Source organism: Rhinopithecus roxellana, chromosome 7, assembly GCF_007565055.1.
Source record: "Rhinopithecus roxellana isolate Shanxi Qingling chromosome 7, ASM756505v1, whole genome shotgun sequence".
Lineage (NCBI taxonomy): Eukaryota > Metazoa > Chordata > Mammalia > Primates > Cercopithecidae > Rhinopithecus > Rhinopithecus roxellana.
The window spans coordinates 1,481,304-1,507,914 of record NC_044555.1 but is presented as its reverse complement, the minus strand read 5'-3'; the positions used below and the strand labels follow the sequence as shown (position 1 = coordinate 1,507,914).

Below are 26,611 nucleotides of genomic sequence, written 5' to 3'. Positions count from 1 at the left end.
GGGAGGCTGAGGGGGGTGGATCACTTGAGGTCAGGAGTTCAAAACCAACCTGGCCAACATGGTGAAACCCCGTCTCTACTAAAAATATAAAAATTAGCTGGGCATGGTAGTGCACACCTGTAATCTCAGCTACTTGGGAAGGTGAGACAAGAGAATCAATTGAACCTGGGAGGCAGAGATTGCAGTGAGCCAAGATCATGCCACTGCACTCGAGCCTGGATGACAGAGCGAGATTCTGTCTCAAAAAAAATAAATAAAAAATAAATAAAACAACACAGAATTACTCTATATAAAACAGCAGTTGCCTAAATTTAGCAAATATATTAAACAGAGGTAATATGAACCGAAGAAAGGTTAATGGGTAAAAACGAAACACACATGTGCTTACCAATCTTCCTTGAGAACGGGTCAAACCCAACTCATTTGTGGTTAGTATATTAAACACTAAATGCATATATAAAGTCTGATTAAAGTTAACTAGTTAAGAAAATACATACACAAAAATAATGCAACTATGTTTCCCCTCCCCATCCCTATTCTCATTTATCACTTAACTACAGAGAGTGTTAACTTTTCCCCTCCGATCTCATACAAGTATGGTTTTGTTAGAAAACTCAAACCAAAATATTTAATACTTTAATGCAACCTGTAAATTAAAAATCTTAACTCAAGGTTTTCTAGCTTTCTTTAAAAAAATAATAATAATCAATGTACAAAAATAATGAAAAGAGACCAGGCACAGTGGCTCACGTCTGTAATCCCAGCACTTTGGGAGGCTGAGGCGGGCAGATCACCTGAGGTCAGGAGTTCAAGGCCAGCCTGGCCAAGACAGTGAAACCCCGTCTCCACTAACAAATAGAAAAAAAAATTAGCCGGGCTTGGTGGTGCATGCCTGTAATCTCAGCTACAGCAGAGGCTTAGGCAGGAGAATCATTTGAACCCAGGAGGTGGAGGTTGCAGTGACCAGAGATTGTGCCACTACACTCCAGCCTGGATGACAGAGTGAGACTCTATCTCAAAAAAAAAAAAAAAAAAAAAAAAAGGAAGGAGATAATTTATGGAAATATTATTTAATTTGAAGGACCAAGGGTCATCCCAAAAGACGACCTGGGAAGATCTCACAAAGTCAATAGCAAGGTAATACATAATATCTTATTTTCTTTCTTTTTTTTTTTTTTTAAGACGGAGTCTCGCTCTGTCGCCCAAGCTGGAGTGCAGTGGCCAGATCTCAGCTCACTGCAAGCTCCGCCTCCCGGGTTCACACCATTCTCCTGCCTCAGCCTCCGGAGCAGCTGGGACCACAGGCGCCCGCCACCGCGCGCGGCCAATCTTTTGTATTTTTAGTAGAGAGGGGGTTTCACCGTGGTCTCGATCTCCTGACCTTGTGATCCGCCCGCCTCGGCCTCCCAAAGTGCTGGGATTACAGGCGTGAGCCTCGGCGCCCGGCCAATATCTTATTTTCATGATGGGGGTAGAAAGTGTAAAAGTTGCCTAAAATGACATCGGAGAGAAAAACATGCATCCCTTGAAGCAGAGTGCACCTGGAAGTGAGGATGAGGGTTGGGCAGGGTGATGAAGGGAACAGAATAGAAAATGATTTATTAAGTTATTGTGGGGGGAAGGAATGGTCAGATTACTGCAATTAATGGGATTTCAACAGTAGTTTTAGAAGAAAATGACACAAGCATCCAACTGACAAATAAAAAGGGGATAAACAACAACAAAAACACAAAAAACAAAAACAGAAAAAGGGAACTTCCTTTTAGATGCTAGAAGAACTTGGCCTTGACCTTGCCAAAAAAAATTCCTTGCCTATTTTAAAAATTCACTCTCCCTTCCTTTATGTGAAGAGGGATCTATATAAGGACTGAAAATTAGGCAGTTTTATTAGCCTTCTTCATATGAACAAAGTGGAAGAGGGGTTCAATAAAGAGCTAGAGCGTCTTCTACTTTCTCTCTCTCCCTGAATCCAGATGCTTAAAAACTCAAAAACAGCCAGAACATTCTTTGATGGGCAGTAGAAAACAACAGGGATAGATTTGGAAAGCATAGTTCAATTATAGAAAGCACCCCGCCCCCAGCACTTTGGGAGGCCGAGGCAGGCAGATCAGGAGGTCAGGAGATCGAGACCATCCTGGCTAACACAGTGAAACCACATCTCTACTAAAAATACAAAAAATTAGCTGGGCGTGGTGGCATGCGCCTGTAGTCCCAGCTACTCGGGAGGCTGAGGCAGGAGAATTGCTTGAACCCAGGAGGTGGAGGTTGCGGTGAGCCGAGATTACGCCATTGCACTCCAGCTTGGGCAACAAGAGTGCAACTCCGTCTCAAAAAAAAAAAAAAAAAAAAAAAAAGAAAGCACCCCTAGGGAAGTTATGACTGTTATGACTTAAGCCACTGGGACACATTATAATCTCCTCCAGCCTGTCGATTTTGTGGTATTATTGTTCCAATCCACCACAGAGCAAGAAAGATAGGAAGGTAAAGACTTGAGTTGGCCTCAATTATCCGGGAAAAAGATTCTATAAATTGTATCAAATAACTATTGTACCATAAGATGCTTCTTTCTAGTGAAATCTGCAAACTTTTTTTTAAAAAAGAAACATTCTTGTAGTATACTTTTGAAGAAATTCTTACCTTGACAAAATTATTATTTCCTGGAATTCTTTTACTAAGACTCTCAACAGTAGACTGGGTTCTTAGATCAAGCCACACTATAGACCAAAATAAAATAATATACATGAAAAACTTCATTTAAAAAATAAGAACTTACTGAAATCACCATCAAGGATAAAAGATTGATTAGTTTCTATAAGGAATTAAAATGCTATAGCTTTCAAGAGATAGAAATTAGAAAATTAGAAATGAATGGGCATATTGTTAGATAAAAATAAATTTATGAGAGGATTTAAAGCTTTTATGCAAAATTACAGACCAAGTTAGAAGAATAATACAAACCTTAGAGTGCTTATTTTATATTATTTTTATAGAACAAAACTACAAAAAATATTTGGAATATAGATTTTCTAAGCACACATGAGGCCAGAGAATATCTAAAAGCTAGGCAGGCTAGTTGGTAGCACAAAATGCAAAACCCAGGATCATCATACCATATATAAAGTGTGCATCTTAACAAACTAGGGAGCAATTTGTGACAAAGACAAAGTAAAGAACTTGATTCTATTATTGAGGAAACAAAAGATTCCGTCTGTTATATATAAAATGCTTATTTACACTGAAATCTTTCCAAGTATGCTAGACCCGGAATCGTTAGAATACTTTTAAAGGCACCATTCTTTCTCTCTGCTGGACTATAGAAAAAAAAATCTCCATTTTAATGGATCAACATTATCTTTACTAAGTAGCTATTACCTACTTTCTAACCCCCTGGTGGAAAGGATTTCTGTTTTGCTTCATGATAGTAGGCTTGAGGAAGAGGAAACTTTAAATAGTACGTAAAGTAATTGTGAAAGGCAGCCAATAGAATCATCTGAATTTTATTTGCCAGATTTAAGTTTTGTACTTAAACTTTGATAACTTTTAATCTATTTGTGGTCATTTGATAGTTTTAGGACACTGACTGCTCAGATACCTCCTGAAAAGACTCAGTCTCATAGTCTATTTAAAGGACTCCAGGGAAGACTATATAAGCTTGCCCACTACCACATATTTGAATGCTAGCAATCACTGTGTAGTTTGGTTAACTCTTCTATATTACTCCATTCTCTTCATTAAAAAGCAGTTATTTCCTGTAGTAAATTTTAATCAATTCTTTCTAATTACTTATGCTGTCATTTCCCTGGAGGGCCCTGCACTTCATTTTGACAATGGCTACTTCCCACAAGATTTAAACTGGGGACTTCAGGACAAGATACTGGTTTCTGTAGGTGGGAAAAGCAGCAAGAAAAGACTCATCACAACCAAGAAAACAGGAGGGAAAAGAGAAAGACCATGAAAATAGATGGCCTATAATAGATAACGTCTGCATTTGCTGCCCAGTATCTACTCCTCCTGCATCTGTTGGGGAGAGGTATTTCAAATTCTTTTTAGGAAATCGGTCCGCCCTCATCCTCAGCCATGTAGTGTGCCTGAGATTTGATCTTACTCCCAGCTTCAGGAATGGGTCTGGATCCCAGTGACTGGATCAGGAGATAACATGTGGTCAAAAAGATTTGTGCTCAGTCTGTAAGAGTCTCTCTTCTCAGTTGACCTTGGCAGTGTGTGACTTGGGCCTGCTGCCCTCATGAAGGGAGAGTTGAATATGCCACATCAGGAGCCATCCCAGAAAAGGCAAGCTTGAGGGGGATGCAGGTGATACTGTCTGAGTCTGGAATCAAACAGTACCTGAACTTAGCTACCCTTGGACTGCTGCTTCCATGAGCAAAAGAACTGCCCCCTGCTTTAAATTTCATTTAGTTGAAATAGAATTTTCTATTATTTAGACTGTGATTGATACAAGCCATTAGTGACATCATCATGGAGGTGGCAAGATCTCCCATGTCCAGGGAACAAGGGCAGTCTACTTTTACACAGTGGCAGTACTGCATGACTGTGACAAACGTGGACCTTCCTTACAGGTAAGCAATCCTAACAGGTGTTATTGGCTTACAGAAATAACTAGAAAAAATAGAAGAATTAGAAAAGTTTTAAATCTATGATAGGTAGAATTAACAAGCACATCTCAATACTCAGTGTTTCAAACTATAGTGAGCTATGAGTTTAAAAATGAATTTAGTGAGTTTTGATTACCTACTTTAAAAATTGAAATAGGATGAATTAGAATGGAAAATATCAGAGTTCACTGCACTGGGTAAGATAAATATTGATTTGTGAAACTTTTGTTTTAGTCATGTGGATTTGCCGAATCATTATGTAAAATGCAATTCTTACCAAGGGGCATGAACAAATACATTTGAAAGCCACTACTCTAGGCTTTTTTGGTTAATGACTTAAAATATTCTAGACCAGTGTTTTTTCATATTTTAATGGATATAACATTCACAAGGGAGCTTAAAGATGGGCTCCATCCCCATAAACTCTAGGATAGGAGTTCTGGGAATGAGGCCCAGAAATCTGAATTTTAAATAGGTGCCCCATTTTGAGAAACACTGCTAGACTTCATAGCAGTGGTTATTTCCTCTAAAGCATACCATGACTACCTGGAAAACCTTAAAATCCAGGCCCGGCCGGGCGCGGTGGCTCAAGCCTGTAATCCCAGCACTTTGGGAGGCCGAGGCGGGTGGATCACCAGGTCAGGAGATCGAGACCATCCTGGCTAACACGGTGAAACCCCGTCTCTACTAAAAATACAAAAAACTAGCCGGGCGCGGTGGCGGGCGCCTGTAGTCCCAGCTACTCGGAGGCTGAGGCGGGAGAATGGCGGGAACCCGGGAGGCGGAGCTTGCAGTGAGCCCAGATCGCGCCACTGCACTCCAGCCTGGGCGACACAGCGAGACTCCGTCTCAACACAAAAAAAAAAAAAAAAAAAAAAAAAAAATCCAGGCCCTACCTTGCATGATTCTGAGGGCAGGTCTAGGCAAGGCCTGAGCTGTGAGCCTCTGTACTTTTGTTAAAAGTATCTCAAGTAATTCAGTATAAAACTAAAATATGAGAACCTCTTTTCTTTCTCTTTCTCTCTTTTTTTTTTTTTTTGAGACAGAGTCTCGTGCTGTGGCCCAGTCTGGGGTGCAGTGACGCAATCTCGACTCACTGCAGCCTCCGCCTCCCAGGAGAAACTCTTTTCATCTTTTGAAGAGCATGTTCTTTAAAATACTAGGTGTGTTCCAATTATTTGTTAAATAAAAAAAAAAAAATCTAAAAAACCCCCCCGACTGAGTCCCAGTGGCCCTGTGATTCTATTGTTTATTAGCAAGGACCACTGAGGCACTTTATTCCTCACTTGAAAGTTTGCAGCTATGACTGACAATAGCGGTAAACAGAGTTAAATCCTCACCACAAAGAATCAAAACACTGGATGTGAAATCAGGGAGACCAAAATTCAATGTTTGGCTTTGCCAACAATAAGCTATGTGACTTAGGCAACTCATTTTACCCTTCTTGGTCTGGATTCTGTAAATATAAAATAAGGAGGTTGGACTAAATGGTCTCTGAAGTCTTTCTCCTTCCATTGTTCCATGATCACAGAAAGCTGTCATAATAATTACTTTGTTTTTATAGCCAGACGTTAAGGCAGTTAGAATACATGGAATGCATTAGTAAAACTGCCAAAGAGAAAACAATCAGTGATTGGTACACTACCAAGCAATTCACAAATGCTCAAAATTAATTGAATTAAGAACAAAAAAATTAGAAAACTCATTAAAGAAGCTAAGACGGCAGAATTAGATTTGCAGAAGAGACCAAAAGCCAAAGAGAAGACTCCCAAGCTGGAGGACTAAGCCCCTTGTGTAGGTAATCTCTGAGAACAATCAAAAGGAATGACAGATCCAGATCTGGCAGCAGAAGTCAATTTCCCCCAACATATAGGACTTGGGAGGCTGGGAAGTGAGCAATAGCTAGAGCACCAATACCTGAGGAAGTACCAGCAGCTGGAACTGAAGAGCCAGAGGGAACAACGGCAACTGGAACTGAAGGGCCAGGAGAAACTGGAGCAGCTGGAGCATTAGAAGAAATAAGGGCAATTCATGCTAGAGATGGCCAGGTTCAAGGTCTCTTGTTGACCATGTAGGAAATGATAGATCACTTGGGCAAGTTCGTCAGAATGAACATTTTTCTACACACTGGAGTGTAGAAAAAGAAAAGGAAGAGGCAGGGAGCAGAAAGGGAACAAAGGAAGTCCAGTATAAATCTCTGATTCAATAATATTTTCATTTGGATGAAGACAGGTAAATACCTGCTTCTTGTTTAGGATGACTCTTCTCTACCTGGCAACATATATGCATCCTAATTAGAAAAGTGGCTCAGGTGGTAATCGACTACTCATTCAACCACTAAATTGAAATGATGGATGATGTACTGAGGGAGCACAATCCTAGGGGATGTTAGAAAGGAATGGCAAGGAGCATGCTACAGTCTGTTGTGACCATCTGCACTAAGACATGGAAGGGCTGCTTTGGGAAGGCAGGTCCCCAAGAAAGCACTTTCCTGGTAAGATAGCTGGGAGTAAAAGGCACCTCCACAGAAGGGAACAATGTGTCTAGAGGGAACAGGGGATTGCTAACTTCCAAAGTAATTAGGAAAAAAATTGAAGGAAAATAGATGCTAGGGAGTCCAGAACACTAGACAGCCCACTTCTAGAAGGTATGTCCCTCCCCTTATCTACACCAAGTAAAGCGTAATTAAATGGTCAAGCCCACCAAATAAGTAAGTTAATAAAAACAACTTAGACGATCTGAACTTATTTGTATTAAATAGTCACATCCAATCTGTCTGGTAGATTTAGTTTGTTCTGGAAAAAACAAAAAGTTTGAAGAGTGAAGATAAATGTAGTTGCCTCAATCCCCATGGACTAGAGTTAGTGACATAGTAACACACAGTACAGAGGAATAAATTATTTTTAAAATATTTAGAATAATAAAACCTCATAAATTTCCAGTGTTTCATTAGTCATAACAATAGAAGGAAAAACAAAATACAGTAAAAAAAAAAAAAAAAAAACCCACTAAAATCATCTCACTGATTTCCAGTTGACTAGAAACAAAGACAAATAATAAATCTTCTCTGAAATGGTCCGTCATGAGCTGCTAGGGTGATAGGCAGTGAGGTGAAGGTGAGGCTCCAGGTTACAGAACATATCTTAAGCACAGACTGCTGACAGTTACACAAAGTGTTACGGGTTGTTTCTCCCACAAGAGACATGATAGTAAAACAGATTTAGTTATGGCATTTTACTATTTGTCAAAAGCTAAGCTATTAATTAAGCTGGGTAAGTGGTCATTTGCAAGGTAGAAGAGACTATATTGATGGCTGCCCCTCACCTGATGACATTCTCAGAAACAGGTGGGGCCAAAAGTAAAACAGAGAGTTGGGGAGGAATATTTGATTTATATATATATATATGCCAAAAGGCGGGGGCTAAAGCCAATTTCAGCTCTTGGGTATAAAATGCCAAAATATCAATGACTGACTTGAGCGTGGGTGATTCCAGGTAGGCTCTGCATTTCCCCTAGGAACACCTGTCATGTATAAACCAATCATTTCATCTGGCATTACTGGATGAAAAAGGCTATCAGCCAATTCAGAACAGTGGCCCTAGCTAACAATTACTGAAACCTTAGAGTTTGTCAGGCCCTGGCTTAAGTATCCTACATGGATTAACGCACTGATCTACACCTCAAGCCTATAAGGTATACACTATTCATCTCCCCAGTTTAACTCTCAAGGGAACAGGCACAGAATTGTAGGAAGTGGAAAAGCTAGGATCTGAACCCAGAGCCTGAATCTCAATTAAACCTCTAGGTAGGTATAGCCATGATGACGTCACAGTCTTAACGGGATAAAAATAATGATTAAAGATTGGAGAACTCAAAGTTGAAAACTAAGTCAGTTTCTTTTTATTTGGACAGATTTGAATAATTCAATCACTCCAAAATACAGCAGTATTTCTTTACCCAGGATTGAGGGAGATGTAAGGTTTTCAAAGAATCCTGTAATAATGGAATTTTTTTAATGGAAAATAAGTGGATCTTAATGAAGCTGAAAATTCTAGATTTTACAAAAGTGAAAAACCTCCCACAAAGAACCAATTAAAAAAAAATAAAACATACTTTATTGTTTAAAGTTAAGTGTGCTTAGGAGTTTTAGGTGGTTTGTCATCTATGGTTTTCTTTTCTGCTGATTCTTTGAAACATAAGCCAGTTCCAGAAAAGATAAAAGGACTGAGCTCAAGGTTCAGATCTCAACTCATGATCACATAGGTTTAATAATTGGCCCACTATTAACCAGTATGTGAAAACAAATGTAAAAACGATAACCAGTCTTTAAAATTGCAACACTCTGCATAAAGAGTTATGTGTGCCATTGGGAACTTTAAATCCAACATCTTAGAAAAAAAATGTTTGCACTACCATTTAAATATAGAAAAATGTTTCAGGGACAATGAAATATTTTTTGTGGGTGGTTTTCTTTAATATACAAGTGTTAAGCCAGGGACTCTTGCCTTGCTGGATTAGTCCCTTCTATGAATGGTTTCCTTTTTTCTTTTCTTTCTTTTTTTTTTTTTTGAGACGGAGTCTCGCTCTGTCGCCCAGGCTGGAGTGCAGTGGCCGGATCTCAGCTCACTGCAAGCTCCGCCTCCCGGGTTTACGCCATTCTCTCGCCTCAGCCTCTGGAGTAGCTGGGACTACAGGCGCCCGCCACCATGCCCGGCTAGTTTTTTGTATTTTTTTAGTAAAGACGGGGTTTCACCGTGTTAGCCAGGATGGTCTCGATCTCCTGACCTCATGATCCGCCCGTCTCGGCCTCCCAAAGTGCTGGGATTACAGGCTTGAGCCACCACGCCCAGCTCTTTTCTTTTTTTGAGATGGAGTTTCACTCTTGTTGCCCAGGCTGGAGTGTAATGGTGCAATCTCAGCTCACTGCAACCTCTGCATCCTGGGTTCAAGCAATTCTCCTACCTCAGTCTCCCGAGTAGCTGGGATTACAGGCATGCACCACCAAGCCCAGCTAATTTTGTATTTTTAGTAGAGACGGGGTTTCTCCATGTTGGTCAGGCTGGTCTCAAACTCCCGACCTCAGGTGATCCACCCACCTTGGCCTCCCAAAGTGTTGGGATTATAGACATGAGCCACCAAGCCCGGCCTATGAATGGTATTTTTATATTAAATCAAAAATTGTGCTCTACAGAAAGCTACCAGAGTGAGGGTCATATTGCTCTATACTTATCATGCATACCAATCAACTGCAGTGGTGAGTGAGCAAACTTGGCCAATTAGGGGGAAATACAGCTAGGCCATTAAAGTTCGGACAGAACATTTCTCTGATAGCATCAGTAAAATGTATGTGTAAACATACTAAACATCACTGATTCAAGCCTTCTCCCACTTCACATTTTAACTACTTGGGTAGTTTTGTGCTTCCTGATCAATTGAGTCTGTGGGTTAATTACTTTTTCAGTAATAGAAGACAACCAGTTATGTAGACCATTAATAAAAGCTGCGTTTGGAAGGAAAAGGCTTAGAAAAATGGGTGGGTAGAGGAAACCCCGTGGAAGGGAATATTGAAGATAATGCTAAAAGGGAGAGAGAGAAGTATCAGAAGGACTCAGATAACTGAAAAGAGGCAGGAGAAGCCCAAGGCCTGCTTCAGATCCAGGGCCACAAAGCTCTTGCGGATCCATCAATGAGGTCATTATTGTAAATGCCCGCATCATGGCACAGTGGCTGGGAAGCAGTGATGCAAAGTGACATTTCCCCATTTTAGATATCACATTAAATGTTTACCTTGTTAATCACGTAATTAAAAAAATATATAGAACTTGTAAATTAGGCCATCTGTTCCTCAATTGACCCATTTAAATTTTTTTCTGTTTATAATTGTATCTGATAGAAAAGATGTCAATAAATGAACATACCTTTATTGCAAGCAAAAACAAATAGCCCTTCTCGGTCTTAACCTTCATCAAGTCTATGCCGTGGCCAACAATGATATCCTGAAGTTCTCCTATCTTGGTTTTTCTGTTACTGTAGTGGGGGTGAGTGAATTATTGCTTATCAAGTATCTCTGGGCCATAAAGAAAGGAGGCCACATAGAAGTTTTTAAAAAGGGAAACATAAGGTGCTCCTCTCATATGCTTGTTTGTAATAAATATTGCTCATCTGGCCGGGCATGGTGGCTCACACCTGTAATCCCAGCACTTTGGGAGGCCGAGATGGGAGGATCACTTGAGGCCAGGAGTTCAAGACCAGCCTACTCAACACAGTGAGACCCTATCTCTATTTAAAATATATACATATATTTATATACAGCTATATATATGCATATATCATCTGTTGTATAATTTAGTAAGACAGAGAAATAAAGAGGAGAAGGACAGGCCTAGAGTTACAGAGATTTACAAGAGAAATAGACAAGGAAAGAAGAAAACATACAAAGAGAATGCTATGGACTGAATGTACATGTCTCTTCCAAATTCACATGTTAAAATCTTAACTCCTAATATGATGGTATTAGAGATGGGACCTTTGAGAGGTAAATTAGATCATGAGGGTGGAGCCCTCATTAATGAGATCAGTACCCTCATTAAAAGAGGAGAGAGCTTGCTTTCTTTTTGTCACTCTCTGCCATATGAGGATGAGAAGACAGTCATCTGCAAACCAAGAAGTAGGTCTTCACTAGACACCAGATGGGTGAGCACCTTGATCTTGAACTTCTAGCTTCCAGAAATGTGAGAAATAAATTTCTACTCTATAAGCCACCCAGCCTATGATATTTTTGTTAAAGCAGCCTGAACTGAGACAGAGAAAAAAGTATAAAACCCACAGACTGTGATATAAACAAAGCAAAAGAAGTTCAAAGACAAATATATGTGAAAGTCTCATTGTTTCCATCCATCCTACCTTGTGTTGCTTTAGAATAAAACTGCTGAAGATTTAATATTATGTTGATATTTTCAACTGAAGACCTACATGGAGATATGACACTTCAGTGTTTTCCTGGATGAAATATAACTGGGGGCAGAATCTATCCTTGTTATTTCTTAGTGGCTCTCCTCCTTTCCTATTTCCCTTTCTCCTTCTAGCTTCCAAACTCCCATCCTTAGTTTCTGTAGCACAAAGGCAAGTACAAGGTCTTCCTGGTTTGTCACTATATGCCAAGGGTTATCACAAAACCTGGAACACAGAAAGGCACCTATTCTTTCATTGGATTAATTTTACATTAATTACTATAGTGAGTTCATCTATAATAAATCGAGATTATCTCATCTATGTTATCAATTTTCAAGTCTACATTTGGAACCATCTAATTTCTCACTGCCCAGAATTAGCTTCTATTACAAGTCCAATACTCACCTTGTCCAAAACAAGGCCATTTTTTCTCTCAGGTTGGTACCCCCTAAATATTATTTAATTTCCTTCTGTTCTCTCGGGCTGAAAATCTCACAGGCTTGCTTTATTTTCTCCCTCCTCTTTATGCCCTATCCAATGTATAAACAATATAATTTTTGTTGTTTATAAATTATCCAATCTAGGGTATTTTGTTACAGTAGCCTGAATAGACTAAGACAATGGGTTAGCTGCCTAGTGTATCAAGTCTACACTACTCTGCATAGCTTTTGGTGACCTCTATATCCTCACCAACTCCTAGTATATTTCACTTTCATTTCTTAATAATTTTTTCACTGGATATAGAACTGTATGTGGAAGTTACTTTCTTTTTTTTTTTTTTTTTTTTTTTTTTTTTTTTTTTGAGACGGAGTCTCGCTCTGTCGCCCAGGCTGGAGTGCAGTGGCCGGATCTCAGCTCACTGCAAGCTCCGCCTCACGGGTTTACACCATTCTCCTGCCTCAGCCTCCCAAGTAGCTGGGACTACAGGCGCCCGCCAACTCGCCCGGCTAGATTTTTGTATTTTTTTAGTAGAGACGGGGTTTCGCCGTGTTAGCTAGGTTGGTCTCGATCTCCTGACCTCGTGATCCACCCGTCTCGGCCTCCCAAAGTGCTGGGATTACAGGCTTGAGCCACCGCGCCCGGCAAGGAAGTTACTTTCTTTGAGTACTTTAAAGGTTTCATTCCATTGCATTCTGACTTCCTTTGTTTCCATTGATAACTTAGCTGAAAGTCTTAGGGTCACTCTTTTTGAAGTTTACATATCTTTTTTCCTCAGGCTACTTCAAAACTTTATATCTTCATATCCCAGCATAAGTATGGTCTTCTGTATATTTATCTTGCCTAGGGATTATAGTGCTTATTGAATCTACAGCTCGCTATCCTTCATCAGTTTTGAAAAACTTTCTCCCATTATCTGTCAAATGTTACTTCTGCCTTGTTTTTTCTCTTTCCTTTCCTTCTGGAAGTCCAATTACAAATATATTAAACTTCTTCACCTTTTCCCATATTTCTCTTACATTCTTTTGTGCATTTTCTAAACTTTTGTTTCTCTGTGCTTCAGTCTAAATATTTTACTCTCTCTTGCAGTTCTGATTCATCTTCCAGCTCACAAATTCATCTTCAGCTATGTCTCCTCTGATGGTAAAACCCCATCAATTGAGTTCTTAATACAGTTCTAGAATGTCCATTTAAAATGGACTTCCAATTCTTTGCCAAGATTATCAATCTCAATCTTGTCAATTAATTCCTTGAACATATTAATTATGGCTATTTTAAAGTCTAAAAACTCTAGTATCTGAATTTCTTGAGTTTGTTTCTAATGTCACTTGTTTCTGTTGCTTTTCAGTCACGTTTTGTTTTGTATGCATGGTTTTTTTAATAGAAAACTAGATAATGCATATGAAAAATTCTAGAGATTTTTTGAGGCTCTAATTGATGTTGTCTTCCTCCAGAAAGGATTTACTTTTATTTCTGAAAGGAAGTTAGGCCACTAGCATTAGCAATCTCAGATCATCTTAATCCAATTAGCGTTAAAGATCATTTGAATCTGGGCTTCAATTCCTGTGACGGTTGCTTTATTTTTCAGTCTACCTCACTTTCAGGATTTGACCTTTCACAGTTCCAGTTCAAAGTCTGGGATTTTACCAATACTCATCCTCACCCTTGGCAGCCCTTGACTCCACCTTTTGCCTCCTTATCTTTATGGACCTGTCAGATACTCCTTTCAGAACCTACCGATGTCTCTAGGAGATAAGCAACACCAAGTGCTAGGCTTACATCTCTGGGCTTTCCTCCTCTCCTCACTGCCTTGGTAGCCTTCCAGTTCTTCAGAATTTTATTTCATTTTCATCCAGGTTTTCTGGCTGTTCTCAGCATACTGATGTGCTTGAAACAACCCATTCCACCACCATGGGATGGCTAAACTCTCCTTTATCATCTGTTTTGCCTCAAGCTGCCCTGTGCTTTAAGTCTACACTACACTGCATGGCTTTCAGCCCCCTCTATATCCTCACCAACCCCTGTCTATTCAAAATAGAACATAAGTTTTGAGGTTGGAGAGTGTTCATGTTTAAACTGTGGCTTTACTCTACTTATAGCTACATGCCATTGGACAAGTTATAGAGCTTTTTCACAATTAATTTATAAAATAGGGGTAGTAAAATCTGTTTCACAGGGTCAGTGAGATTAAATAATATGGGTAAAATACTTAGCACAATCCCAAAGTAATAGCAGTTAGCACTTACTGAGTATTATTATCACTGCTAGTTCTACTAAAAATGAAAAAAATGAGTCAACCTATGCATGAAACTCATCCATTTCTTTACTCTGGCAAAATATGTGTGCACATTTTCACCTTCATAGCTTGTTCACATTATTCCTCAATTTTCTCTTTTCCTAATGCAATCCAACATACACTTCAAGGCCCAAGTGGAGTTCAACCTCCACTGTGAAAAGTATGCTAAAATTTCAAAATCTATACTGATATGTACTTGCTCTAATTCCTATTCAACTTATCAACACATGATTTATCAACTATTCCCTAATTTTGTTTTATGGATTGTTCCCTAATCTAGTTTTTCCTTTCCAAAACTAGATTATAAAGTGCTTACAAAAACAGCCAATATAATTTGTATCTTTTATAGTACCCAGGATAACATCAAACATGTAAGAGGTTCTCAAAACATGCATGTGGCTCAGGATAGAAGAAAAGAGTTCCTCATATTCTATGAACATTTGAATTAATACTGCAAAGCATGTAGAATGGGGGAGGGGTGCAGAGAGACACAGGCAGAAGAGAAGGAAATAAGTAAATAAGCACATCACAGAAAGATTTTCTAGTAAAACATTTACTTAAATCTTTACTGTAAGAGTAACTTCAGCTTACCTAGTTGCATTATTTGAAAAATAACAATTCAAAGTCCAAAGCTCCATTTTTACAATTCAATGTTTAGAATTTAACTGGAACTGGCCAGGCGTGCCAAGGTGGGCAGACCACCTGAGGTCAGGAGTTTGAGACCAGCCCAGCCAACATGGTGAAACCCTGTCTCTACTGAAAATACAAAAATTAGCCAGGCGTGATGGTGCACACCTATAATCCCAGCTACTTGGGAGGCCGAGGCATGAAAATCACTAAAACCTGGGAGGTAGAGTGAGCCGAGATTGTGCCACTGCACTCCAGCCTGGGTGAAAGAGAAGACTCTGTCTCAAAAAAAGAAAAAAGAAAAAAAAAAAAAGCTCAGAATTTAACTGGAACTTTCTGGTTTGTGTGAGCAGGCTCTTCCTTTCTTTCTTTCTTTTTTTTTTTTTTTTGACAGAGTCTCGCTCTGCCCCCAGGCTGGAGTGCAGTGGCACAATCTCGGCTCACTGCAAGCTCCGCCTCCCGGGTTCACGCCATTCTCCTGCCTCAGCCTCCCGAGTAGCTGGGACTACAGGCGCCAGCCACCTCGCCCGGCTAGTTTTTTTGTATTTTTAGTAGAGACGGGGTTTCACCGTGTTAGCCAGGATGGTCTCGATCTCCTGACCTTGTGATCCGCCCGTCTCGGCCTCCCAAAGTGCTGGGATTACAGGCTTGAGCCACCGCGCCCAGCCGACTCTTCCTTTCATTAAGAAAACAAAAGAAAGTAAAACCTTAACTAGTTCAGGAAATTAGCTAACACTGATCTATCAAAGGATACTCTCCTAAATACTAGTCATTAGTCTGTCTTACTTATATTCAAAATGAACTACTCATGAGAATGAGAACAAAATAAACATTCAAAAGATCTACTTTTGGCTGGGCATGGTGGCTTACACCAGTAATCCCAGCACTTTGGGAGGCTGAGACAGGTGGATCACCTGAGGTCAGGAGTTCAAGACCAGCCTGGCCACCATGGTGAAACCCCATCTCGACTAAAAAACACACACACACACACACACACAAATAGCTGGGCGTGGTGGCGGGCGCCTGTGATCCCAGCTACTTGGGAGGCTGAGGCAGGAGAATTGCTTGAACCCAGGAGGCGGAAGTTGCAGTGAGCCGAGGTTGTGCCATTGCACCCCAGCCTGTGCAACAGCAAGACCCTTGTCTCAATAAAAAAAAAGAAAGAAAAAAAAAAACAGTACAGAAAAAGATGTACTAAAAGGATCTTTAGTTGTAATTCTTTCAAATTTTTTGAGAATTTATTTTATCATAAATGTAGAAAACATAGTAAATGCTTTCCTATAATACAATAACATTACTCTAACTTTTAATAAAGATTATTCCCCCAAAATTATCCCCTCTCTGATAATTTCTGATTCCATTCCCCACTCCACAACCTAGTATTTTATGGATAAAAAATTGTGCTTTCCTATCTGACACAATGAAGTCTTTTAGTGATTGCAATTTAGAACAAAATTTTCCTTTTAGGAAGTGGTCATGTCATTCAGTGTTCAACAACTGTCATATGCTAATAATGATGCTAAAATATACTTAGGATCATTTACACCTAATAAGTTGTGATACCTAAAAGTGGTATATTTGAGATTTTGGGCTTTTTAATCTCTGCTCAAATAGCCACATGTGTAGCAGAAGCAGCTAAAATTTGAATATTCTATTTTTATAACCTTACAAGAAGAATTCAGATTCCTAGATGGAAAGACAAACACACAAGTATTTTGTAGAAAAATGACTGTGAACATACGTTATTTCAATTTTTTGAGGGTAAGGAGGTAAGATCTCTTTTAGATGTCAAAACAATTTGGCAAACATTTGCCCATTTGTAAGACAATCAGCAAGAGGAGAGAGCATAGGAGAGTTAATTCACATACAATATGTGAATATGCATGATCCAAAAATGGTAAATATACAGCAGTCAATTTCTTAGCAGACTCTTCTGCCCATCCCATCAAGATTATAGAGACCATGACTGCATGCTTTTTTTTTTTTTTTTTTTTTTTTTTTGAGATGGAGTCTCACTTTGTTGCCCAGGCTGGAGTGCAATGGCAAGGTCTTGGCTCACTACAACCTCTACCTCCCAGGTTCAAGCAATTCTCCTGCCTCAGCCTCCCGAGTAGCTGGGACTACAGGCGTGTGTCACCACACCCGGCTAATTTTTGTATTTTTAGTAGAGAAGGGGTTTCCAGGTTGGTCTTGAACTCCTGACCTCATGATCCACCCACCTCAGTCTCCCAAAGTGCTGGGATTACAGGCGTGAGCCACCACGCCTGGCAACTGCATGCTTTTTTAGCAAGATATTTTTTAACATGACCACATTTGCAATGTGAAGAAAGGCCCTACATTTGACATCCATGCATGACAGCTTACCCACAGCATTGTAGAGAGGCTCTCCAGTTATCCTGTCCCAAACTACAGTGGTTTCCCTCTGGTTGCTGACACCAATAGCTTTAAAGAGAAAGTTAAACAGAAGGAAGTCGAAATTTTAACAAGTAGGAAACTACTTCAGGAGAACAGCTCTCATCTTACTAGAGACGCAACTAAACATAACAAATTTTAAAAAATTAGAAATATTTGTAGTGATATTCATTTATTTTCTTTGAGTGGCTCCAGAAAATGCCAATACCCAATGCCAAGTATTTCTTTTCATTTCTACATACTCCTTCCAGCTTTACTACTAGCACACAATGACATGGACCCAGATCAATACCCAAATAAAAGGCATACTGGTTGCTTTAAGGAATGCAATAACTTTGCAAATTTATAATACCCAATTTATTATTCTGAGCAGACCAATAATCAACTCATTCAATTGTTTACCAAATGCTACAAGAAATTTTCCTCCATATGTGTGTGCATTTGTGTGTGTGTGTGTGTGTGTGTGCATGCATGTACATGCCTACATTTTAAGAAAATAGCTATGGACAAAATCCTTTATGCTGAGCATCCTTATGATTTGTTAGAAATTCAGTTTTATTCCTGTATTTAATATGTCACAATACATAAGAATTTGAATCAGGCATAAATATAATATATAATGGCATTTACATTACACTGACCTACATAAAACAAGTACAAGTACTGTATTTAATGTAAAAAACACTAATCCACACTATCACACTATCTTACTCAATTCAGCTTGGTTGAGCTAAATTGGAGGTTTTCAGACTTGATTGTACTTTAGAATCAACTGAGGAGCTTTTTTTTTTTTTTAGACCGAGTCTCGTTCTGTTGCCCAGGCTGGAGGCTGGAGGGCAGTGGCACGATCTCGGCTCACTGCAAGCCCTGCCTCCCAGGTTCATGCCATTCTCCTGCCTCAGCCTCCCGAGTAGCTGGGACTACAGGCATCTGCCACCATACCTGGCTAATTTTTTGTATTTTTAGTAGAGACAGGGTTTCACTGTGTTAGCCAGGATGAACTGAGGAGCTCTTAAAAAATACCAATGCCCAAGCCCTGGTCAAAACATTCCAATTTAACTGACCTGAGATGGGATGTGAGCATTGGTATGGGTTCCTAAAACTTCCCCAGGTGATTCTAATGTGCATCCTGGATAGACCACACTGGGCTAAAGGATCCAGCTCTTCCAGAATTTAAGATCAGGATAGACCTTAAAGGCTGTATAACAAAAAATACTTTTTAAGCTCAAATCTTCTCTAGAATCACCTGTCATATGACCATCCAGACAGCACTTCTAGTGACAAGATATTCACTACATCTCTCAAGGCAGAGCAATCTCTATTGGACAACTTTGGTGCTTTTCTTCTTTTTGTAAATCCACCAGACTGGAAAATGTAGCAAGACCTCATCTCTACAAAGAAATAAAATAATTAGCCAGATGTGGTAGTGCACAACTGTAGTCCTAGCCACTCGGGGCTGAGGCAGGAGGATTGCTTGAGCCCAGGAGTTCAAAATCACCCTGGGCAAAATAGCAAAACCCAGGCTCTATAAAAAAATTTTAAAAATTAGCCAGATGGCCTGACATGGTGGCTTGCACCTGTAATTCCAGCACTTTGGGAGGCCGAGGCAGGTGGATCACCTGAGGTCAGGCGCTCAAGACCAGCCTGGCCAGCATGGCGAAACCCTATCTCTACTAAAAATGCAAAAAATTAGCCAGGTGTGGTGGCGTGTGCCTGTAATCCCAGCTACTCAGGAGGCTGTGGCAGGAGAATCACTTGAACCCAGGAGGCGGAGGTTGCAGTGAGCCAAGATTGCGCCACTGCCCTCCAGCCTGGGCCATGGAGGGAGACTACATCTCAAAAAAAAAAAAAAAAATTAGCTAGGTGTGGTGGTGTGTTCCTTTAGTCCCAGCTACTCAGGAGGATTCCTTAAGCCCAGGAGTTCAAGACCAGCCTGGGCAACATAGTGGGACCTCGTTTCTACAAAAAAATTTTTAAAAATTAGGGTGGTATGGTGATGCACACCTGTTGTCCCAGCTACTCAGGAGGATTGCTTGAGCCCAGGAGTTTGGGGTTGCAGTGAGCTATGATGGTGCACTCCAGCCTGGGCAACATAGTTAGATCCTGTCTCAAAAAAAAAAAAAAAAAAAGAATAAAAATCATTTTCTGTGGCCAGCCATGGTGGCTCATGTCTGTAATCCCAGCACTTTGGGAGGCCGAGGTGGGCTGATCCCAAGGTCAGGAGATCGAGACCATCCTGGCTAACACGGTGAAACCCCGTCTCTACTAAAAATACAAAAAATTTAACCGGGCGTGGTGGTAGGCGCCTGTAATCCCAGCTACTCGGGAGGCTGAGGCAGGAGAATGACGTGAACCCGGGAGGTGGAGCTTGCAGTGAGCCAAGATTGGGCCACTGCACTCCAGCCTGGGCGACAGAGCAAGACTCCAACTCAAAAAAAAATAAAATAAAATAAAAAAATAATTTTCTGTGTAGCTTCCACCTCCCGATCTTAGTCATATTCTTTGGAGATATATAGAATAAGGGTAATCCTTCTACATGCCAGTCTTTGAAAAACTTGAAGCAGCTCTTTTGTACCTCAAGTCTTCTGCTATGTAAGCTAAACAATCCAATTTCCTTCAGCTGACCCTGCCTAAACACGGCATGGTTTAAAGTCCCTTTATCACCACGCCTAGGAACATGCAAGTATATGTCCACATCACTCAAATTGTACGCCCAGAATAAAACACAATACTCTAGGAATGTTCTGACCAGCACAGAGCTGAGAGGGAACCATCAGCTTCCTTGTTCTAATACTATTTATCCAATGCAGATTGACTTACTTTATTTAATATCTTTTCTAAAACTACCTATTGGGTGGTATGCTCACTAACTGGGTCACGGGATCTGTACCCCAAACCTCAGCACTCAGCATCATGCAATATACTTACATAACAAACCTGCACATGTACCCTCTGTATTGAAAATAAAAGTTTATATATATATTTTAAATCTTTTCTAGAGATACAAAGATGATTGAGATTCTACTCCAAAGAAATTTAGAGGCATAGGGTACAGGGAAGAGATTCTGGGTAAGACAAAAATGTTTATAAAAGTAAATAAACAGAAAGGAGAATGAGGGAATGGATGGGGCTGGGAATCAATGGGGACTTGGTTCTGACTGATGTAGTGACAGGAGAGGATGGATTACCAGCACAAGTGGAGGGAGGAGCTCCAAGTAGGGCAGAAGGCTATTGCTGCACTTGTGATGAAGGAAAGTTGGCAGGAGATCCAGATATAAAGCACAGGAACAGGAAGGTGAGGATTTAAGGCCGCAGAGCCTCAACTTTCTCCATGAAGCAGGAGCTAAGGTTATCTGCCAAAACAGGGCAAGAGTTTGGGGTACCATTCAGTAGAGCTCAGGCTCTGAGGCCAGATAGCTGGGATTCAAATTCCAATGCCTGTGCTTCCTAGCAGTGTGACTCTGGGTCTCAGTTTTGTGTCTTGTGAAAAATGGAGAGAATAATAGTTCCAACTTTACAGGGTTACAGTGAGGAATCAGGGTTACAGTGAGGTGTCAATGTATATTAAAACAGATGCCTGGTACACAGTAAGCACTCAATAAATGTTACCTACTGCTGCTGCCTTGGTCATCATTATTGAGAACAGAGTAGAGTAACAGTTTCAGAGAATGGGACTGAGCTAAGCAGGGCAAATAAAGGAATTCTGCAGCAGCTCTATGGGCACATACTGTGAATGTGATTTTTTTGTGTGTGTGACAACTTTACAACATGGGATCAAAATGAACTCATGGTCAACTAAAATCTCCTATTCCTCCTCACTATGTTAATTATACCATCAATAAGCTGGCTGCTTTCTTATTCACAATCCTTGAGTAACTATTCTACACCTCTCATGTTACCCATCTTTACTGGGTCACTCTAACTTTTCTTCAGAATCTAATCTAGAGCTATTTCAATCTGATTCTTCGGTCACGGGTTCCTCCCTGGGCATTCCTTTTTTCTCTTCTATCTTAATTGGATTCCTTCATGCCAAGTAAAATTGCTTTGCTTGCAGACAAAGTCCAGTGAAACAGCTTCCCAGGATTCTCTGCCGGCCACAAACATGTCTTTATTACCCATTTCTCCCCAGGGCACACAAGTCTTATGTGTGAACTTATCTCTGAACTTTTTCAATGTTCCAGTGTCTTGTCATTCCTACCCTAAAATCCTCTACGTTTTTTAAAGAAAACGTTTCCAACTCCTAATCTCAGCACATGCGCCATTCCTAATGGTTCCTAATTTTAATTTCTTCTTTCTTAGAATAACACATTCAGGTTTTATAATTCTCCACTCCTCCTCATGTGCACCATTTAAGATAATATGAAAGTCACATGCATAAAACATGTATTTCCTGGCCTCAAAGTCTTTCATTTACAGATATCATAACCATTATTATATATTGTATTACTCTTGCATTTACCAGCTTCATACTTTACCCACATATTCTCTTTGGGGGCACTTTTCTCTAGACTGAATGTCAGTAGTAAAATTAAACTAGTTAAAATCTACACTCAAAATCTCTGGTTAATTTTTCTTAAAATTACGTGTGAAGTTATAATCGCAGTTAAGAAAATATACCTTAGAAAAAAGAGCCTTTGAAAATACTCCAGGATGTTAATAATTGTTGTCTTTGTAGAATTATGGATGAGATGCATCCTTTTTTAAAATTCAAATCATAATGTATAATTATAACACATTTTTTGGGAGAAAACTAAAAACACACAGAAAATAAGAGTTTCAGAGGAAGGTTCTCTGGCTACAAAAAGTAATACCATATAGGAAGAGAGATAAGGCTTTTATTTTCTTTTTTTTTTTTGAGACAGAGTTTTGCTGTTGTTGCCCGGGCTGGAGTGCAGTGGCGTGATCTCAGCTCACCGCGACCTCTGCCTCCCCGGTTCAAGAGATTCTTCTGCCTCAGCCTCCCGAGTAGCTGAAATTACAGGCATGCGCCACCATGCCCGGCTAATTTTGTATTTTTTAGTAGAGACAGGGTTTCTCCATGTTGGTCAGGCTGGCCTTGAACTCCAGACCTCAGGTGATCTGCTCGCCTCAGTCTCCCAAAGTGCTGGGATTACAGGCGTGAGCCACCACGCCCAGCCTGACAAAGCTTTTTAAAACAGGCTCTGCAATATGTGTACTTGAGGTGAGTTAGAAAAATTGCAAATGAGATGTGGCTGCTGCTAGAAACATTTTGGAGAACGAGGTGCCTTCCTGAAACCCCTGAGAGGCCCCTGAGAGTATGAGTCTAAGAGGTGATAGAAATGTGTGTGAATATGTTGGGTAGGGCAAGGCAGTGGAGGAATGGATGTGTGGGTTTCCCTTTTCTCTATTAGGGAAATAATTGTTTTAGATACAAGATAATCTAATCTCTGAGAATTTTATGCTCTCAATTTTGAAACAGTTTATGTTATGTTTTGGTTCTATCACATGAATGAATATGTAACTGGTTTTTTTTTTTTTTTTTTTTTTTTTTTTTGAGACGGCGTTTCGCTCTTGTTGCCTAGGCTGGAGTACAATGGAGCAATCTTAGCTGGGTGTGATCTCGGCTCACCGCAACCTCTGCCTCCTGGGTTCAAGTGATTTTCCTGCTTCAGCCTCCCGAGTAGCTGAGATTACAGGCATGAGCCACTACGCCCAGATAATTTTGTATTTTCAGTAGAGACGGGGTTTCTCCAAGTTGATCAGGCTGGTCTCGAACTCCTGACCTCAGGTGATCCGCCCGCCTCGGCCTCCCAAAGTGCTGGGATTACAGGCGTGAGCCACCATGCCCAGCCGTAACTCTTTATATTTTGTAATTGCTACTGTAACTCTTTATACTTCATAATTCCCTGAGCCCAGTGACAGGCAAACAGAGCTGACTCTACCCCTAGAAGGAAAGAAGCAGTCTAATTGCCTTGGGCTAGTGTGTGCTGCTCAGTTGGAGAGTTAATTTTAATTTTGGAGGCATTGCTCCTAGTGACCTGAAATCAACAAACCTTTTGTCAGATAAGGACAACAAAATCAATGAAATGGAAATTTGCCAAGGAAATACCAGACATGAAGAACCCTTAATGACCATCAGGTAAGACTATAAATGATATCACTCTTCAGTTGGCAAAGTTAATTTACTTGCCACACAAGAAATAAAAACAGAAGTGGTTTGTGAGATTATCATCAGTGTGGCTCAGGATAAAGAACACTGGTCTAGAAGTCAGGAGAGCTGTGCTTTAATGCTAATCCACCATTAAAAAGCTACATAACCTGCAGTAAGTCCCCTTCCCTAATTTGCAGATAGAGGGAGCTGGTCTAGTTGACTGAAGATCCTTTACACAATGGCGCCATCTCGGCTCACTTCAACCTTCACCTCCCAGGTTCAAGAGATTCTCCTGCCTCAGCCTCCCTAGTTGCTGGGATTACAGGTATCTGCCACCACGCCCGGCTAATTTTTTGTATTTTTAGTAGAGACAGGGTTTCACACCATGTTGGCCAGACTGGTCAAGAACTCCTGACCTCAGGTGATCAGCCTGCCTCGACCTCCTGACATGCTGGTATTACACGCGTGAGCCACTGTGTGCCCAGCCTTTTTTGTTTGTTTTTGTTTTTTTTTGAGACAAAGTCTTGCTCTGTTGCCCAGGCTGGAGTAGAGTGGGGCAATCTCAGCTCACCACAACTTCTGCCTCCCAGGTTCAAGCGATTCTCCTGCCTCAATCTCCCAAGTAGCTGGGATTACAGGCACCCACCACCACGCCTGGCTAATTTTTGTATTTTCAGTAGAGACGGGGTTTCACCATGTTGACCAGGCTGGTCTCAAACTCCTGATCTTGTGATCCACCCACTTCGGCCTCCCAAAGTTCTGGGATTACAGGCATGAGCCACTGCACCCGGTCTCCTTTACAGCTTTCACAGTTTGTGATCTAGAGTTCTATACAGGCAAGCAAAAGCTTGGCCCTTGGCAATGCCAATTGGATAAATTTTCCGGGAAAAAATAATAGTACAACTGGCCTGGTATGTAGGAGCTTGTGGGATGTTCTCTTCTGTGGCCAGAGGATGGTAGTTGTACAGATGGAAGTGCTGGGTCACTTTGGCTCAGATGTGGACTGAAACAGAGGAGTATAGAGAAGCTGCCTGTTCAATTCTTAGACCAGGTTGTGCAAGTGGAAGACAAGTCACTTGGGCAGGAGTTGTGTGTCATCTTCACATAAACCATAAAAACAAGAGAAAAAGGAATAGCACCCAAGTGGGTCCAGAAAGCCAACACATCACAGCCTACCTTACCTGTAAGGGAGGTAGAATGATGTCAAAGCCATGGTCAATCACCCTGGACTCTACATTCTAAACATGGCTTTAAGCTGCCTGGATTACCTATGTCTTTGGTAATTTTGACAAGAGTGTGCTACTGATTGCCTATTATTTGTTTCCACTGTTTAGACTGTGAGAACTGCAAGAACAGCTTAAGGAAATGATCAACAACAATCACTAATGCACAATTAACATAAAGTTCAGGACTGCAACCCTAAAATAAGTTGAAGCCCTTCCACTTAGATGTAGGGATAAAAGGAGGATAGGATTAATATGTGCACGATATTAAAAGTTATTAATAAAATATCAAATTATACTTTAAAAAATCTGCAATAACAGAAATAACTCTATTATTTTATGCATTTCCATTTATTTGTGATTATCAGATTAACATGTTATCAGCACTTAAGCATTAGCTCCATTGTATCCTTAGCACATCTGGCACATAGTAGGCACTCTACAGATTTGTAGTCTTTTTTTTTTTTTTTTTTTTGAGACGGAGTCTTGCTCTGCCGCCCAGGCTGGAGTGCAGTGGCCGGCTCTCAGCTCACTGCAAGCTCCGCCTCCCGGGTTCACGCCATTCTCCTGTCTCAGCCTCCCGAGTAGCTGGGACTACAGGCGCCCGCCTCGTCGCCCGGCTAGTTTTTTGTATTTTTTAGTAGAGACTGGGTTTCACCGTATTAGCCAGGATGGTCTCGATCTCCTGACCTCATGATCCGCCCGTCTCGGCCTCCCAAAGTGCTGGGATTACAAGCTTGAGCCACCGCGCCCGGCCTGTAGTCTTTTTTTTTAAGTGAGTTTGAATTTATACAAACAGGGGAAAGGCTCAGGAGTGATGGTATCAAAGCCAAGATGATAGCAATCAAGCCACCACCACCAACTGATGATCTCTCTATCTATAGTCAAACTACCTAAGGAGAAAAAAAGAGCCCTTGAATGGTGAACTTGAAAATTTGAGGCTATAAAGTAGACAGCAAACTTCCACATTATGCGTCCACCTTTTATGCTATTACATCAATCTTGGGTGGCTGGATTTTTTTTTTCCCTACATGAATGATGAAAAGTCAAACGTAGATATTCAATTAAAACTACTAGGACTTCACCAGGGGCAGTGGCTCACGCCTGTAATCCCAACACTTTGGGAGGCTGAGGCGGGCGGGTCACGAGGTCAGGAGTTCGAGACCAGCCTGGCCAGCATGGTGAAACCCTGTCTCTACTAAAAATACAAAAAAAAAAAATTAGCTGGGCATGGTGGTGTGTGCCTGTGATCCCAGCTACTCAAGAGGCTGAGGCAGGAGAACTGCTTGAACCTGGAAGGTGGAAGTTGCAGCGAGCCGAGATCGTGCCATTGCACTCCAGCCTGGGTGACAAAATTGAGACTCTGTCTCAAAAAAAAAAAAAAAAAAAAAAAAAAACTACTAGGACTTCACAGAGAAATTCATAACAATCTAACACTCTCAAGCAATTATTTCAGGGAAATTTTATAAGTGAAGAGTTTGGATTCCAAATACCCCTTCCCCACAACCTACTCCTTCCTCTAGTCTTTCTCTCCTTAGCAAAAGGCATCCTCATCTATCCAGGAGATCTGGCAAAAACGCAGGCATCACCTTTGACCAATCTCTTCCCTCAACCCCACTACTCTCTCTGTTACCGCAACATCTAGTCTATCAGCAAATTATGACCCTTTCTCTCCACCTCCACTGCTACCATTATTGGTCAAGCCACCATCCTCTCTCAGGACTTCCATAGCAGCCTCCGCACTGGTCTCCCTGTGTCCACACTTTTGCCTTTACCATCTACTCTCCACACAGCAGTCAGAAAGTTGCCTTGAAACTGCAAATCATCCGTTGCCGCCTTGCTTAAACTTTCTCATGGCTCCCTATGATACTAAGAATAACATCCAAAATCCTAAATATGGCTGATGAAGCCTGATCCACTTCCACAATTTGATCTCCTA

General features: G+C 40.7%; 1 protein-coding gene across 13 annotated transcripts in view; it reads right to left on the bottom strand.

The window, feature by feature from the left end:
* GK (glycerol kinase) overlaps positions 1 to 26,611 on the bottom strand; it is an 81,967-nt gene that overhangs the window by 39,039 nt on the left and 16,317 nt on the right. For 5 of the 13 annotated variants that reach the window (XM_030933715.1, XM_030933716.1, XM_030933719.1 and 2 more), the window contains exons 4-6: positions 17,290 to 17,367; positions 6,531 to 6,614; positions 2,638 to 2,714 (exon numbers count right to left, since the gene is read on the bottom strand). In XM_030933715.1, coding sequence (XP_030789575.1) covers positions 2,638 to 2,714; positions 6,531 to 6,614; positions 17,290 to 17,367 — 239 coding nt within the window. Of the gene's footprint in view, positions 1 to 2,637; positions 2,715 to 6,530; positions 6,615 to 17,289; positions 17,368 to 18,583; positions 18,739 to 26,611 lie in introns of those variants that run through there. The other 8 variants (XM_010358168.2, XM_010358164.2, XM_010358166.2 and 5 more) reach the window with 4 other exon arrangements.